The sequence below is a fragment of the Schistocerca americana genome, chromosome 1, assembly GCF_021461395.2.
Source record: "Schistocerca americana isolate TAMUIC-IGC-003095 chromosome 1, iqSchAmer2.1, whole genome shotgun sequence".
Classification (NCBI taxonomy): Eukaryota; Metazoa; Arthropoda; class Insecta; order Orthoptera; family Acrididae; genus Schistocerca; species Schistocerca americana.
Window position 1 is genome coordinate 535,040,737 of NC_060119.1, and position 16,856 is coordinate 535,057,592.

At 39.8% G+C, this 16,856-nt stretch overlaps 1 protein-coding gene across 1 annotated transcript in view; it reads left to right on the forward strand.

The window, feature by feature from the left end:
* LOC124572183 overlaps positions 1–16,468 on the forward strand; it is a 492,468-nt gene extending 476,000 nt beyond the window's left edge. The window contains exons 11-12 of the mRNA XM_047131123.1: positions 9,931–10,165; positions 16,172–16,468. Of these exons, the coding sequence (XP_046987079.1) occupies positions 9,931–10,165; positions 16,172–16,387 (451 nt within the window). The 3' untranslated portion in view covers positions 16,388–16,468. The remainder of the gene's footprint in view (positions 1–9,930; positions 10,166–16,171) is intronic.
* Positions 16,469–16,856: the final 388 nt, after the last annotated feature.

Here is a 16,856-nt window from a genome sequence, read left to right on the forward strand (position 1 = left end):
TCTGCCGTGTTAGGAGGGTGTGGCCCTGCGGAACTGTCAGTGCATGTTATGGCAGTCTTGATAGCACAGTTGCGAGGGGTAGCGGGAGGTAAACACACGGAGGCTCGATTGCTGGGACTGCAAGCAGATTCGGCACACTTACTGATCTTGCTTTGTCCTTGCTTTAGTGTCTGTAATTCCTTTGCTGCATCGGAGAGTTGGAACTGTGTTTTGTGGAGCCGGAGGGAGAGCTTGAAGTTTTCCTTGCGTAGGCGAGCGACGTGTTCAAGCTTGACAAGGCACTTGTGCGTGGTTTCTTGTAACGTCATCGACAGAGATGAGCATGTATGGATGAGATGATCCTGGACTGATGTGTCATGGGGGGCGGTGGGGAGGGGGAGGGGGTGGCTTGATGGAGCACAGGGGAAGTGAGTCTTGGACAGATGATGAAACACGGTGTTTCACACTAGGTCTGGTGAAAGTTTGTGGTGTCGCAAGAAGCCAATGCCTAGTATAGGTTCGTCAGTTTCGCACACTAAAAAAGTCCACTCAAGTTTGCAATTTGCGCAGAGTGAGACGACGTGGGAAGTTGAACCTGAGCATTCTAGATTAGTTGAATTCACAGCTTTCAGTGAAATATGATGAGGGCGGATGTTCGACGACGCTAGGGATGCAGGCAGCAGCGAAACATCGGTGTCTGTGTCCACTAGGAAAAGGTATCCCGACGAAATGTCTTTCATGTAAAGTCGTCCGCAATTATCCGGTCATTCCCGGACAGAATGGAGCACTGGAGGGTGCCTGTCATGTTGTGCGCAGGAGGCGGCACCTGAACCTACCTGTGATTGGCGTTTGGGAAGTAGCAGGGTGGACTGCAGTTCCATGCCACCTCACCAAACCGTGTGTGGAAGTAACAGTACGGGTAGTGCAGTTGCATTTCCTGTGGAAAGTTCGTTGCTACTGGTGGTGGCCGAGGTTCGGTTGCAGGAGGGGGCGTGACTGTGGGCGGACCTGGTGACGTCCTAGTCGCTTGTTTACTGCTTCCCGGAGCGAGCGGAAGGGTCTGCACAGTATGGCCCTGGCTGCGTCCGGCCGCAGGGCGATGAGCCTGAACCTGAGACTTGTCAGGTAGGCAGTGGCTGGCGAAATAGAGCAGTGATGCATCGTGTAGCTTGTCAGCAATTGTCATTCTTTGCTCGAGAGGTTCAGGAGACCTCTGAGCCAGAGCAAAGCGGATATGAGGAGATAGTTTATCTGACCAGATGGCGAGGAAAGCTGTGTCAGAGAATAGATTGGCGCTGACCAGGGCACTTAGCTGTCTCCAGAGCTGGGAAGGTTTGTCGTTGCCTAGTTGCTCGGCGTGGAGCACTTGCCATATTGCTGCCTCAGTTGAGCATGCAAGGCGACGTAGAACTGTACTGTCTTTTTGGCTAGAGTGTACTGGGTAGATGAGTCCGGGGCATCGACCAGGTCAGCAATCAAGTCCTCCTGGTCGTTCAGTTGGGTGATGAGGCAAAGAAACCTAGTTGACTCATTGAGTTTGTAATGGTCGAACACTTCATCCAGAATTTTGAACCAGGTTGTAGCTCTGTCGGGATTAAACGGCGGCAGCATTGGTAAGCATTGTAGAATGTTCGGAAGAACAGGTTGAGTTGAGTTCATCGTGGCACTGCCTGAATCGAGCTGTTGTTGCAATAGTATTCCAGGAGAGTGTGTCTCCAAGGGATGTGGCAACGATGGCTCTTCGGGTGGTAGTGTGAAAGTGACACATTGTGGTTGAGTGTAATCTGTCGTGACGCAGAAGGCCGACGCGGGTGAGACACCGTAATGTGTTGATTGTGGTTGCGGAAGCTCAACACGTTGTGGGTGTGTTCGGATTGATGCATCGCAGAAGACTGACATGGATGAGGCACCGAGATGTGCCAAGAACGGTAGCAAAAGCTCGACTGGAGCAGGCACAGGGGCGACAGGTGAGAAAAAGTTGAAAGTTTGAGAATGCGTGTTAGTCTGTGGAAACCTCAACATATGACCAGAGCTGGGGCCACCTGTGTTGCAGGGAGGCTGTGGTGGTGTGGGCTGTCCAGAAGCACAGTGTGGGAAATGATGTCAAACATGGGACGGGGTGTGTGAATGTTCACTGTTCATAGTCACTCCACTCAAAATGGTGTGTGGATAAGGTGAATGTCGTGGCACAAAACACTGAGGCATAGCAGTGGGATGGAGGTGGGGGTCAGGCACAGATAACAAGTTGCAGCACAAGGTATCGAAGTAGGAAGGCATGTGCTGATGCTGAACCGAGGCAGGCACGGGCGTGGTCAGATACTGAGGAGGTTGACCTGTGGACGAAGCAGTTCCGGCCATGTGGCAGGTATGTGCATGGTACTGTACGGATTTTGGTGTGGCAAATCGTTGTCCTGGTGGTAGTAGGTTGTCTGATGAAGCATTTGCAGAAATCGGCATTGGTCCCGCACTACACAGAGATCTATAATAGGTAACTGCACAGTTGATGTGGGAGGGCACATGTGGCGGGAACAAAGGCGTTTGATAGCTGGAGTCATGCACACTTCTAACCTCACTTATTGTTGCAGGCTCGAAAACGTCCAGTGAAATCGTCACGTGAGAGGCATCATGTTGCAGTCCTGGTGGGTGTACATTGCCTGCAACACGATGCATGTTGATCACAAAATCCGGCGTTAAGTGCTGGGCTGAAGTCATTGTTGGAATGCTGTGTTGATGTAATACATGTGAGAATAACCGACACAGATCTCGCGGACACAGTAAAATGGCAAAAATGGAAGACGTTACAATTTGGGGCACCAGTGAGGGGGAAGTTCGGGTTGGTTACACCAAACAACACCCATTTAGCAGTAGTTCATTTATTCACCTAACAACTTGTAAGGCTCACAAAAAACTGAACATGGCGGAACAGCCCAAAGACAATGCTCCGAGTCCAAAGATGATGCTCAGAGTCGACCTCATCGGTGCCACAAACTTATTGTTTGCTATTTGTTTAGCTGCTTTCACAACTTTTTTGAAGGTAGCTTTATAACATCTAACAGTCAGTAAAATACCTGTTTTTATTATATTTCAGTTCATTATGTTGTTGCCTCTTCCTAGAACTAGAAATTTTTATACCCAGAGTTATCCATTTAACTTTACCAGTGATTTTGTTACATGTGGTTCTAAGTGAAAAAGTTTCATTAAACACCCCAAGAAAACTGCTTAAAATTTGTCAAAGTTACTACTACTTGAAATACAGCTGTCATAAAGCCATTCAGCCACTCTTAACTTATTTTTAAATACAGTTAAAGTTTTTTCATTGAAGTTCCTTTTCATAGAGCTTCTGTTACATGGAATTTCTTTGTTAATTTTTGGTAGTTCTATGAATACTGCAGAGTGGTCAGAGATTCCTAGATCTAAGCAGAATTTATGGACATCTTCAAATACATAGTTGGTTAGGATATTATCAATGCAGGTGGCTGACTGTGCATTTACCCTGGTGGCTTGCTTAGAGTTTACTTTGAAACCTAAACTTTTTACTATGTCAGTGAATTTGGACACATCGTTGCTTTCACCTAGGACATTAATGTTGAAGCCAGCAGCTATTACAACCTTTTTTCCTTTTCCTTTGTTTAGATTTTCAAGGAGGCACTGAAATTTGGCCAGAAAAGCTTCAATTCCAGCTTTCTCTGGTACTCTGTAAATAGAAACTACTGTGATATTTTGGTCCTTTAACTCGATACAGAAGCCCTCGAATATACTAGGTGACTTGGCCCTGCATATGGTTTAAAAAGACTGATGATCTTGTACTCTGCCCCAATCTTATATGGCAGCTAAGAGTTGGCTGTGGTACTACCTTGCATGAATGGATAAGTGATTTAAATAACTTCTAATGTTGAATCACATGATCAGGTTGGGGAGTCTAAAATCTATCCTGTGACATGTTTCCTACTCCATGTATCCCTGAACATCTGTTACACTAGTGGATTTTTTTTAAAAAACTCATAATTGGATTCTAAAGTTTCAATTGGTTCTATTCAGAATATTTATCACCTTATTGTAAATCACCATTTCTATTGGTTTTGGAAAGACAAAACAGAAATTGACTAAGAATTTTGTATTTTCTGTTTAACACTTTTCTTTCATTCTGCTTTGAAAGACACCAAATTCACTTACACAGTTAACTACTGCAAGCAGATGTTGAGAAATACTTTCTACACACTTGTTATGGTTCTGATAGTTAGTCTGTCTTGTCCTTCACTGACAGTTTTAATGAGTTTTCTTATTTCTTTGTTACCAGTAGGAGAAAGCACATTCCATACTCAGAGTGACAATTCTTGAAACTGCAATGAAGTATTTTGTCATCCATGGTTTACAAAATCAAGAAAAATAATTATTAGAGTTTTTTGTGTTTCATGTAGTCTTTTTAGGATTTCTATTGTGATTGAAAGTGAAATTTCTGTAGTATCTTGTCAATGTGCGGCAAAATTTTACCATATTTCTGATGCAGCAGTTAATGTTATTTGCGTGTTGTAACTGTATAGCTACAGTATAGTGTCTGGTTTCATTTAACTACTTTTTATAATAATAATGTTAATTTTGGAAGGCTGTTTTAGATGGTGGTGGTGGTGGTTAGTGTTTAACGTCCCGTCGACAACGAGGTCATTAGAGACGGAGCGCAAGCTCGGATTAGGGAAGGATTGGGAAGGAAATCGACCGTGCCCTTTCAAAGGAACCATCCCGGCATTTGCCTGAAACGATTTAGGGAAATCACGGAAAACCTAAATCAGGATGGCCGGAGATGGGATTGAACCGTCGTCCTCCCGAATGCGAGTCCAGTGTGCTAACCACTGCGCCACCTCGCTCGGTGGCTGTTTTAGTTTGGGTTTTATATAGTAATCTTTCGTTTTTGCTTATCCACTTAACCATAAGTCTTCTCTTGCAAATGTTATATTAGTACTTGCACAATTATTTTTAGTTATATATTTTACACTATTAACATATGTGATGTCAAAACAGTAATAAAAATCAGTGGTAAGTGCCACATGTAAAATATTTACAACTTGCAGATACTGATGTTATCACCATGCACAAATTTTTACTTATATATCTTTCTGCTGTTAGTGAAGCCCATGAGTGCAGCTGAAACTGAACTGCATGGTGATCAGAGATTGTAGACCTTAGGATGATTGTGTTGTGGAAAAAGAATCATTAGTTGTTTTATTATCTATGAATTGCTGTTCGTGTCCCTAGTTGGCTTGTTTATTATTGGAGTAATGCTGAAAATTTAGAATCAAATGTATGCTAACTCACTCGTATTGGTATCATTTAGCAACACATCAGTATTTATGGCCTTGTAATGACAATATTTATGCAGATTATTCAATAGGTTGTACATTATCTGTAAATACCAATGTTTGCTAAGTATTTGTAATTATTCCAGCACTTTAAAATTATTGCTACATTGTTGAACTCCTTCACGACTGAAGTTATACCATTATAATTTTTTTCAGTTTACAGTAAAGTGGCAATGTTAAAAAGGAGGCAGCTCACTGAGACTTGACGATGAGAGGGACCCACCCTTACAACAAGCTAATGATGAAGCATATTCCACTCCATGATAGGCTGATTGATACAGGGATCGGTTTTCATAATTACATGAAGAGACAGTCTCAGTTGCATAGTTATTGTTATTGCAAATAACAGATTCCACCTGATTAAGACTTCCTCAGATTTTTCTAAAAGAAAAGAGAAAGCAAGGATATGATTATTTAACATTCAAAATTAAAGAGTGTTGCTCTAAGCTGCACTAAATTTATAAAAAAAAATTAAAAGGTTTTTAAAAAACAAATTAACACTCATGACAGGCCATCAAAGCAATGCATATCACTGAATAGTAGGGCGGTTAGTTATTTATTGGTTGATTCAGGGGAGGGGACCAGCTTCACGGTCATCGGTCCCAGCAGATTAGGGAAGGATGAGGATGGAAGTTATCCATGCCCTTTCTAAGGAACCATCCCTTATTTGCCTATCAGGATGGCTGGCTTTGGATTGGAACCATCATCCTTCCGAATGCAAGTCCAGTGTGCTAACCACTGTGTCACCTTATTCGTTCGTGTGGGTACTCAGAACAATGGTAACAACCATCAAAAGGAAGAACTTTTGATCAAGATACACTGGAACAAAACCAAGTGTACAAACTTAGAAAGGATAAAAATCAGGGCAAAATTTATGAAGACAAAAATAGAAGGGGGTGGAGGGACGGTCACAGGCAGGTAAAATAATAGAAATTTCCTTGAAATAGTTGTAGCTTCTAGGTGAAGTGGAGTGTAGAGAGCATATATATCAAATGTATCAGGAGAACAAGTTAGTAAATGGAGTAATAGATCACTATTATTACAGCACATAATATAAAAATTCAAAATGCATAAAAATTAAAAGAATATAAAAAACAAGAAGTACTGTAGAATCAAGTGTTGCCATAACAACAACGAGGTATCCCAAAAGGTTACAGTATAACCAAAATACCCAGATGCCTGACCTTCTCTGTTCAATAAATGTCCAATGTATGATGCATCACATTCACTGAAGTTAATAATTTGTAGTTTTATATATTTAGATCCTTGCTTTTCCTTTTCTTTAAGAAAAATCTGAGTAATCAGATGAAACAAGTTATTTCTAATAAAAATAGGTTTGCAACTGAGACTGTCTCTTTATACATTGAAGTGCTAAAGAAACTGGTATAGTCATGTCTACTCAGATACAGAGATATGTAAACAGGCAGAATACGGCACTGCAGTCTCTAACACCTAAATAAGACAACAAGTGTCTGACATAGTTCTTAGATTTGTTACTGCTGCTACAATAGCAGGTTATCAAGACTAAAGTGAGTTTGAACATGGTGTCATAGTCAGTGCACGAGCAATGGGACACAGCATTTCCATCATAGTGATGAAATGGGGATTTTCCCATATGACCATTTCACAAGTGTACCATGAATATCAGGAATCAAGTAAAACGTCAAATCTCCAACATCACTGCGGCTGGAAAAACATCCTACAAGAAAGGGACAAATGATGACTGAAGAGAATAATTCAACGTGAAAGAAGTGCAACCCTTCTCCAAATCGCTCCAGATTTCAATGCTGGGCCCTCAAAAGATGTCAGCATGCAAACCATTCAATGAAACATCATCAACATGGGCTTTTGGAGCCGAAGGCCCACTCATATAATCTTGATGACTGCATGACACGAAGTTTTACGCAATGCCTGGGCCCGTCAACACTGACATTGAACTGTTGATGACTGGAAACATGTTGTGCAGTTGGACAAGCTCATTTCAAATGGTATCGAGTGTATGGACGTGTATGGGTATGGAGACAACCTCACGTACCCTGCATGTCAGCAGGGGACTGTTCAAGCTGGTGGCAGCTCTGTAATGGTGTGGGGTGTGTGCAGTTGGAGTGGATGTACATAAGCATTCTGTAATGGTGTTGGGTGTGTGCAGTTGGAGGGATATGGAACCCCTGATACGTCTAGATATAACTCTGACAGGTGACACATACATAAGCATTCTGTCTGTTCACCTGCATCCATTCATGTCCACTGTGCATTCCGAAAGAGTTGGGCAATTCCCACTGGACAATGCGACACCCCATGCATCCAGAATTGCTACAGAGTGGCTCCAGGAACCCTCTTCTGATTTAAACACTTCTGCTGGCCATTGAACTCCACAGATATGAATATTATTGAGCAAATTTGGGATGCCTTGCAACATGTTGTTCAGAAAAGATCTCCACCCCCTCATGCTCTTACAGATTTATGGAGAGCCCTGCAGGATTCATGGTGTCAATTCCCTCCAGCACTACTTCAGACATTAGTCGAGTCTATACCACATGGTGTTGCGGAACTTCAGTGTGCTCATGGGGTCCCTACGTGATGTTAGGCAGGAGTACTAATTTCCTTGGCTCTTCAGTGTATAAGCTAATGATGATTTATTGTATTATTAGGCACAAACAAAATTATTGAGGACAAGTGTGCAAGTGGAAAAATGCCATCTAGGGTTTGAGTGGCCTACCTCTCCTTTACAATCTTCCTGATCTATATTTATTCCCTTCCTACTTATAAATGTATCTGTCAACAGTCAAATTTCATCTCTTCAAGGTAAGTACTGGGCAGCCATTTTGACCCTTTGTAGTTTTATGTTTTTATCAAGTGAATTTTTCTTTTGATATAAATAGTAATTATGCCATCAAAGTATCATTGTTCAGTTACGACTAGCACATCAGGTTTATTAGTTTCTATGTAGGTCATTGTAGTTATTTCTGAGGCACATTTCCTCTTCATGTAACAACCGATATTTGTATGTGACACTCCTGTTAACGTATATAAAGTGTTCACTCTTTAAAATCAGGCAAGGGAATATTGTGCAGTGTCAGTAAGTAAGTGTCATGCAAAGACGTTTTCAAACATTGTGGAATTTTTACATTCACCCATTATCATTTGTTCTCAGTAATTGTGTTTGTGCATAGTAATAAAATAAATTACATCTTCAAATAATTGTTGTATCTGTTTAGTGTTCAGTGTGATGTTCAGTGTTCTGGCAAAAATATCATGAACAAGTCATTCAGAGTAATAAGACAGTGAACTGGGAATCTCTAGAAACTTATTCTTAAGTTAAAGGACTTCATTTCGTAAATCATATGAGACTCCTGTTAGTATTCTTTTTTTAATGTTCTTTGTAAATAAAAGATAATTACTTTTATTGTGCAAATGTATAAGTTCATCCATAAACACACAACTAGAAAAACAGTTTTTGAATTATATATGTGTGGTCTGTTCTTTTGGACACAATTTTGATCTCGCAGTCATTATGAATCAATACACAAAGGAATTAGTGGCCTTAGCTGTCAGTGGGTATTGGTTTAAGGCAATGGGGAAGGTTGAAAACTTGTGCCGAACTGAGATTTGAACGCAATTCTCCTGCTTGCTAGGCATATGTGCTGACCATTGCACCATCTGAACACAGGTGCTGTTGCGACTGCACGGACTATCCTTGCAGTGCCTGAAAGAACAGGCACTACATATATTTATGGTTAGGACTGCCAGTTGATCACTTCAGTGAGGATTCACACCATGCTCGAACTCTTATGGGAATTGGCAAAGTGCTGTGAGTAATGAGGATAGTGGGCAGAGGGGGGGCTTCATTAGTAATGTGTGAATAAGTTGAGAATTTGGGTCTGATGGGAGGCATGTTAAGGCAGTGTGTGCAGTTGTGATCACCACTGTGTCCCAGTGGCACACTGGTCGGTGCATGTGAATAGTAAGCAGGAGACCCAGGTTCAGGTCTCATTGTGGCACATATTTTCAACTTTTCCCATTGATTTAAATCAATGCCAACTGGCAGCTAATGTCACTAATTCTTTTGTGTCTTAATTTTTGAATTGTAGGATTCTAAATGCAGCAGATGCATCTCAGTCCCTATTAAATTACTTCTTTTAATAATTTTAAAAGTTTATAATTAGAAACATTTATTTGTGGCCACTTTAAATAAAAAGAATAAAAAGGTGTTCTTGACAGATTCTGAATAATAATAATTGTCATTAATGGTGAATAAATGAAGATAACACAACATTCAGCTGCAATTATAACAGCTACTTCACTAATTTATTCTCAGTTTACTTCCCATCCATTCTAAACGATAATTTAGTTTTGCAAAGAGAACTAATTAATGGAACTTACCATTAATATTTTGACATTTAGTTAATTTTTTGAGTACTAACAGTTATTTCTGTGAGCAACTACGTGAGTGGTGTAAACAGTAATTTTCAATTAGAAATCAACATGCTTGTATGTTTTGTTCTTTAAATAAGAGCCTTTCAAATGTATATAGTGACTGTCTTTTGCACAAGAAGTTGCAGTTGTTTCTTATTTATGTTGGAATACCCTTCCACAGATTTGCAAGCCCTAAGCAACCAGGATTTGTAGAGTATCTTCGTCTGGTTGAAGCAGTTGAAGAAGCTGTTACACAGGCAGGACTTCAAAGAGCACCTACAATTACTCCAATACAGCATCTGGCAATTAATGATGGTGATCACAATTTCCTAAATTTTGAGGAACGGCAGATGGTTATACGTGTTCTTGAGCGGCTGGCAAGGCATAACGAATACAACTTTATTTCAGCTTTTAAGGTAATTCACCAAAGGTTGATAAACTCTATAGTCTTGTAACTGAAATATTAATGATTAAATGCCCACATCTGAGAATGTTTTGGGTGTGACAATTCACTGGATTTATGTTACTGTCTCATAACTTTGCTCATATTTTACTTGGAAACCTTTGCTCCATATAAATATCCAAGTAATTTAGAAAGAATGGAACCTCCATGTTAGAATATCAACAATGTAAGGAAAAAAAACAGATCACTACTCACTGTAATGATGACACACTGAACTGCAGACAGGCACAACGAAACGAAACACCCACATACACACACACACACACACACACACACACACACACACACACACACACACACACACATTAATTCACAAAAGCAGAATGGAATGCAACTGTCATGTTGAACAGAAGCAGCTGTCTGAAGGGGACAGGAAAGGGGAAGTGCTAAAAGGGTGCAGGTGCTGGGAGAGGGAAGTGCTGTCTGGTGGTGTGAGCAGGAACTAGAAGGAGGCATGACAAGACTGCCACCAGGCACAGTGTTGGGAGGCTGTGGAGTAGAAAGTGGGGAGAGGGAGAGGGGGGAGGAAAATGGGGAGCGGAAAAGGAGAGGACCAGGGAAAGGGAACGACAGGTGGGTGTGGGTGTGTTGTAAGTGGGTGGAACTCTGAGGGGTGAGGGGATATCAGGATGAAGACAATGATAGGCCAGAGGTGCTGAAACTGTTGAGTGGAGGCTGTGGTGTCAGTAGGTTTTCTTAGGTTGAGGCAGGGATAGTTTTGAAGTGGGGTATTTATTGTTATGATAACTCCCATCTACGCAGTTCAGGAAACTGGATTCTGCAGTCCACCAGCACCTTTTCGGAACAGCACAGACAGGAGTTATCCTTAAGGTACTTTCTCTGATCCTGAAATCATCCCAGCCTCAACCTAAGGTAACTTACTACCCCACATCCTCCACCCAACAGTTTCCACCTCTTCTGCCCTATCACCTCCTTCCTGTTCGTAACCCCTCGCCACTTTGTGTTCCACTCTCTGCCAATGCACCGACCCATAAATCCCCTTCCCTGCTCCTCTCCTTTTCCAGTCCTAGACCCCTTCCCTCTCCCTAACTTGCCTGCTTCACAGCCTCCCGATGCTGCACCAGCTGACAGTCTTGTCATGTCTCCTTCTAGTCCCTGCTTGCTCTCCCAGGCTGTGCTCTTTACTCCCTTACCTGTGCCCTCCTATCCCTTCCCCTTCCCTAACCTCTCCAGATTACTGCTTCCATTCAACATGACAGTTGCATGTTGGTCTGTGCTACCAGAGATGTCAGTCATGTGCGCGTGAGGTGTGCTTGCATGTTTCAATGAATGCGTGTGTGTGTGTTTCCTTTTCTGATGAAGGCTTTGCCTGAAAGCTAAATGTTTAACAGTCTTTCTGTTGTGCCTGCCTGCAACTCAACATGTCACCTTTAAGGTCAGTAGCAATCTGTCTTTTTCCTTTTTTTGTTAATTTGTAAAGAAGTGGTTTATTTCTATTCAAAATTAATGTAAAAATCCAGTACTAATAATATCCATGACAGAAATGTAGTTGTCAGTGATACAGAAACCAATGTTTTTGGAATGCCAAACATAAAAATAAGAAAAATAAAATAATTACATACAGTAAGGTTTAATGTATAATGGTTGAAAATATGAAAATTTTATCTGAATTATAGACCAATGAAGAGGAAATGATTACACAATAATGCTGGACTATCAATCAAGGTTGAATGTCTGAACTGTTATTAATAGTAGGATGTTGGTAATTGGTAGTTTGAAGATGGTCCTTAAACTCAAAGGAAATAGATTTGAAAGATAACAAAATGAAGAGGAGAGAAAAGTAAAACAAAAAAATATGGGAGCCAGGTGAAGGGAGACATAACAAGAAAAGGGGGAGAGGGGGATATAACAATTATACATAATACAGAAAATAGAAAAAGAAAGTACATATGAGAAAAAGAGAGGGGTGGGGGAAGAATTGTGAAGAAAAATTTGGTAGTAAGGAAAAAAAGATCACACATTCAATGAGACTGTACAAACAATGTACTATGGATAGTTAGTTACCATTGCCTGGGTTTGGAAGCACTAAGGGTAGGAGGAAGGATATATATGACACAAAAGGTGAAACAAGTTTCTGATCCCAGCTGATGCGTTGCACTACTTAAAGACTCTCCATATCGTTATTATCAATTGATGTGAAAGATCATCCATACTGCAGTGCTTCATTGCTGAAAAAATTTCATTTTTAAAATGTTTGAAACCAGATTTAGTGAAGCATAAACTTCATGCAGTTCTTTCTGGACGAAATTTTATAAAGCAATGTAAATCTTTCTTTGAACTTTTTTCTTCATTTATGGAAAAATATAACATGCATGTTGCTTTTACAGTCCCTCACCATGAAATTCGTTAAAAATTTTTGCATATGTACTCATTTCAACACGAACAGCTCAAAACGAGATGAACACAGCAGAAAGCAATTAATAAAACTCTGTTCTCAAAAGTTCCCCCTGAGAAACACATGACTTCAGCAGCAAGCACGCTGAAGCTTTTGGCATACTATTTGAGAAAAGGAGGTCGTCAGCAGCAAGCACACTGAAGCTTTTGGCATACTTTTTGAGAAAAGGAGGTCATAGATCAGTTTGGAACGTGCCAAAAGGAAGTTCAGTGACAGGCGTATCATTACATACTGTTATTGGTAGGTAGCAAGGCAGTAACAAGCATATGTGAGATGAAAGGGTGCACACACAAATTTTAGGTAGTCTGTGAAATATTAATTTCTTTTTATCTTCATTTTCCTTTTACGATGAAGGTGATTCTAGCCCGCTGAACACCTCACATTTTTTCCCTATTTAACATGATGGTGAGCAAGGAAAAAACAATAGAAACTTCATCTCTGGAAGGAGGAAACAGTAAAAGAAAACATTTGGATGAGAGTCTATTTCCAGAAGTGGAAAGTGTCCTACTGAAGTGGTTTAAGGAAGCTTGCACAGTGAACATTCCAGTTGATGGCACAGCGATTCGTGCTAAAGCTACATAAGCCAGGAATTGAAGATTTCAAGGCATCTGATGGTTGGATCAAAAGGTTTACAAGCTGACATGATTTAGTTTATAAATGTGTTTGAGGTGAGGCTGGAAGCATGAATATGGAAACTGTTGAGTCATGGAAAAATACTCTTCCGTCATTGAGAGGTATAGTTCCAATGAAATTTTTAACGCAGACAAAACAGGCCTATTGTTTTATCCTCTGCTTGACAAAACCCTTGAGTTCAGAGGAGAGAAATGCCATGGCAGAAAATTTGGCAAAGAGTGGCTAACTGCTCTGTTATGTTGCAATGGAAGTAGAACAGAAAAGTTGGTGTCACTGGTTATTGGCAATGCAAATATGCATTAAATACGAATGCAAGGGTAACAGGAAGTACAGGGTGTACATAAGGTCCGGGAACACTTTCAATTATTTATTGCATAAGAACTAAATATTGTACAGATGTCATACATATTGCATTTTGAAGAGAAACTCTGAAAGTTTTTTTTACAAAGATTCTATATGCGAACCATGAGTGACCCGGCAGACATCTATATGGTAATCAAATTCTTGCCATACCCATCCCAGCATGGCATAGTCGACTGTGGCTGTTGCTTCCCATATTCTCTCCCGGAGCTCTCCTACATCACGTGGTAGAGGCTGTACGTATACCAGATATTTAATGTGTCCCCACAGAAAAAATATCACATGGAGTGAGATCTGGTGTTCGGGGAGGCCATTTCATGAAACAGCTGTCCCCTTCTGTAGCATGGCTGATCCATTGGTGCTGCTCCAATTTGAATGGTTTCATAGACAGCTTCTGTCACAGGAGTTTCCACATTGTCATTGGAGCCATTTTGAGTTCATGGGATGTACAACACACAGATTTCTTTGGACTCCTTATGAATGTCTCTCATACGTGCTCCACATTCACTTCACTCACACTGGGACATCCACTTCTCTTGCCGGGCACAAGCAACCCATCATAACAAATTTGTTGCGCCAGTGGTAAATGGCCTTCCTTGTTGGTGGCTTCTTACTGTACTTGGTTCTAAACATCTGTTGAACAGCTGTAGCACACTTGTTTTTCTTGAACTCCAACACACAGAAAGCTTGCTCTGCACCTGAACTTGCCATGTTTGCGACTAGCGCTGACTACTGGCAAATTACTAAACTACCCTGTGGCGGTATACATGGAAAAAAAACCTAAAAGGGTTGCTCTTCAGAATGACATATGTATGATATCTGTATAATGTTTGGTTCTTGTGCAATAAATAATTGAAAGTGTTCCCGGGCTTTATGTACTCCATGTATATTTGAAGAATATTTGCCTGCCTGGGATGCTTGGGTGTCATAAGCAGAAAAATCATCCTCTTTATTTACCAGGCCACTCAACCAAGGCATTATAAAATGCCTGAAACAAAAATACAGAAGAATTATTTTACAGGAAAGGCTGACCTGTCTTGAGTGTACAACAAGAAAAGTGACGATCTTGGATGCTACACATTCTGTGAGAAATGTGTAGTAATCTATGCAAGGAAGCACAATATCAAACTGTTTTCAGATGGCTGCCCTTAATCAGATAATGGTACTTACAGGAGAGATCACGTCAGAAAACAATGAAATCACAGAAGAAGACATCATGTCAGAAAACTATGAAATTGCAGCTGAACTCTGGCAGCAGATAATGGGGCAAGGTGAAAATTCCACATGGCTTAGCTTCACTGCTTATGTTGAGTATGATAAAGGTGTTGCCATTTGTCAGTCCAGGACAACTGGCAAAGTTTTGCAGGAGCAAATGACAGAGAAACAAGAAATTGAGGACACAGATGAAACAGCACCTTTGCCAGTTCCTACAATGTCGAAAACCATGGATGCAACTAAACATTTCATGTTAAGCTTTTCAGTTGATGAAGAAGTGTTGAATGCATTAACAAAGATTAATGATATGATATTAAAATTAAGACAGAAGAAAAAAGCAACAATTGATATGTTCTTCAAACGCCTTTGAAGATAGGATTACGTAGTGTAGTGTGGTTAGGTTAATACATACAGTATGCCTATAGTTTTAGCAATGACAGTCTATATTGTCTTTAGTAGTTCACTAATGGGAAAAAGTGAAATGAATGATTTTCCTTTCAATTAAGAACATCTCTGTAAACCCTACCTTTGTGAATAAATAATATCATCACACGTCAGGTTTGTATTGTTTTGTTCTTTATTTATTCAAATTGTTTTAGGTGGTGGTGTCCCTCTATTAACCAGTTACTTTATTTATACATAGTGTTATGTTTTATGAGTTACATACAAGTATTGGAATTGTTATCCACAGTAAAATTGAAATTAGAGGTTAATGTGATTAACATGTACTGTACACACTGGTACATATTCCATATAAAAAATCAACTCAATTTGAAATTAAATGGTGATCTGAGTCTGTAAGATATGTCCTAAAATATGGGTTCATATTTTGAAGGCTAGAAGCTATGTTATTGCATCACATGATATACCTGTATACCATTTGGCTCTTGGCTTAAGTGTACATGTGTGGACTTCGGCAGCTTGAAATTGCCAATGTTGCTGTATTTAAAATATTTTTGTTTCTTGTATACTAATGCATAATTTTGAATTTCTGGGTGTGATATTTCAAATGTATTCTCAAAAAGGTGTGTTTAGAATTACAGTTTACTGATACAGCATGTCAGAAAGTGCGACATTATGAGATCAGATATTACACTAAAATTTTCACCACCAGAAAAAATCAAATCATACCAAAATACGTATTTCCCACTTATGATGTTCAAAATTTGTGTTACTTTCAGAAGTACTTATGAGATTCCAATGTATTAACAGTATATGTAGTGTATGTGATCTGAGGAAGCAGTGTGATTTCTATTATTTATTCAGAAACAAACCAGTTGATCATTTTTATTGCATTTCAGCATACTTATTGTTAATACTAATGTCTTTTTTCAGGACTGGGATCCTACAAACATTGGGACAATATCAAAAGAGCAGCTATTCAAAGTTTTTTCAGTACTGGGAATTGCTTCATCATTTTCTGGTCAAGAAATTGACATTCTAACCAAGTGTTTTGGTGTTGAACGTGGCCTCCGATTAGAAGTTGACTACAGAGCACTGTGTCATGTGCTTGACATTTTACATAATACGAGCAGAGCACATGCCGCCTAAGAACTCTAGAGAAGTTAGCATTCATTGATTTAAGCTATGATCCATCATTTTCAGTGCTTAATCTTCAGTGTAAAATACATGTTATGCCAATGATTACTTTTTTATTTCAATAAAGTACAGGGGTTGTTATTTCCAGATAATCATATAATACATCTGTGATAAGTATGATTACATAATTTGCTATGGTATTTATAACCTTATTTATTCATTTATTTTTGTTAGTTTGTGCACTTACACAAAACATTTCTTGAAATGTTACCAGTTTATTGGAAAAGTTGATATTTTATTGCATAAAATTACAATGTGAAAGATTATTATAGGTGTAAGCTTCAACACTAATGAGTGGAAAAGCTAACAACAAATAAAAACTGTAAATACTTTCATAAACAATGTACTGTGGAAGTGACAGTTTCTGTCTTAGCAAGAGTGACTGTTGGAAGTTAGTAAGTCATTAATAATGTAATGAGTA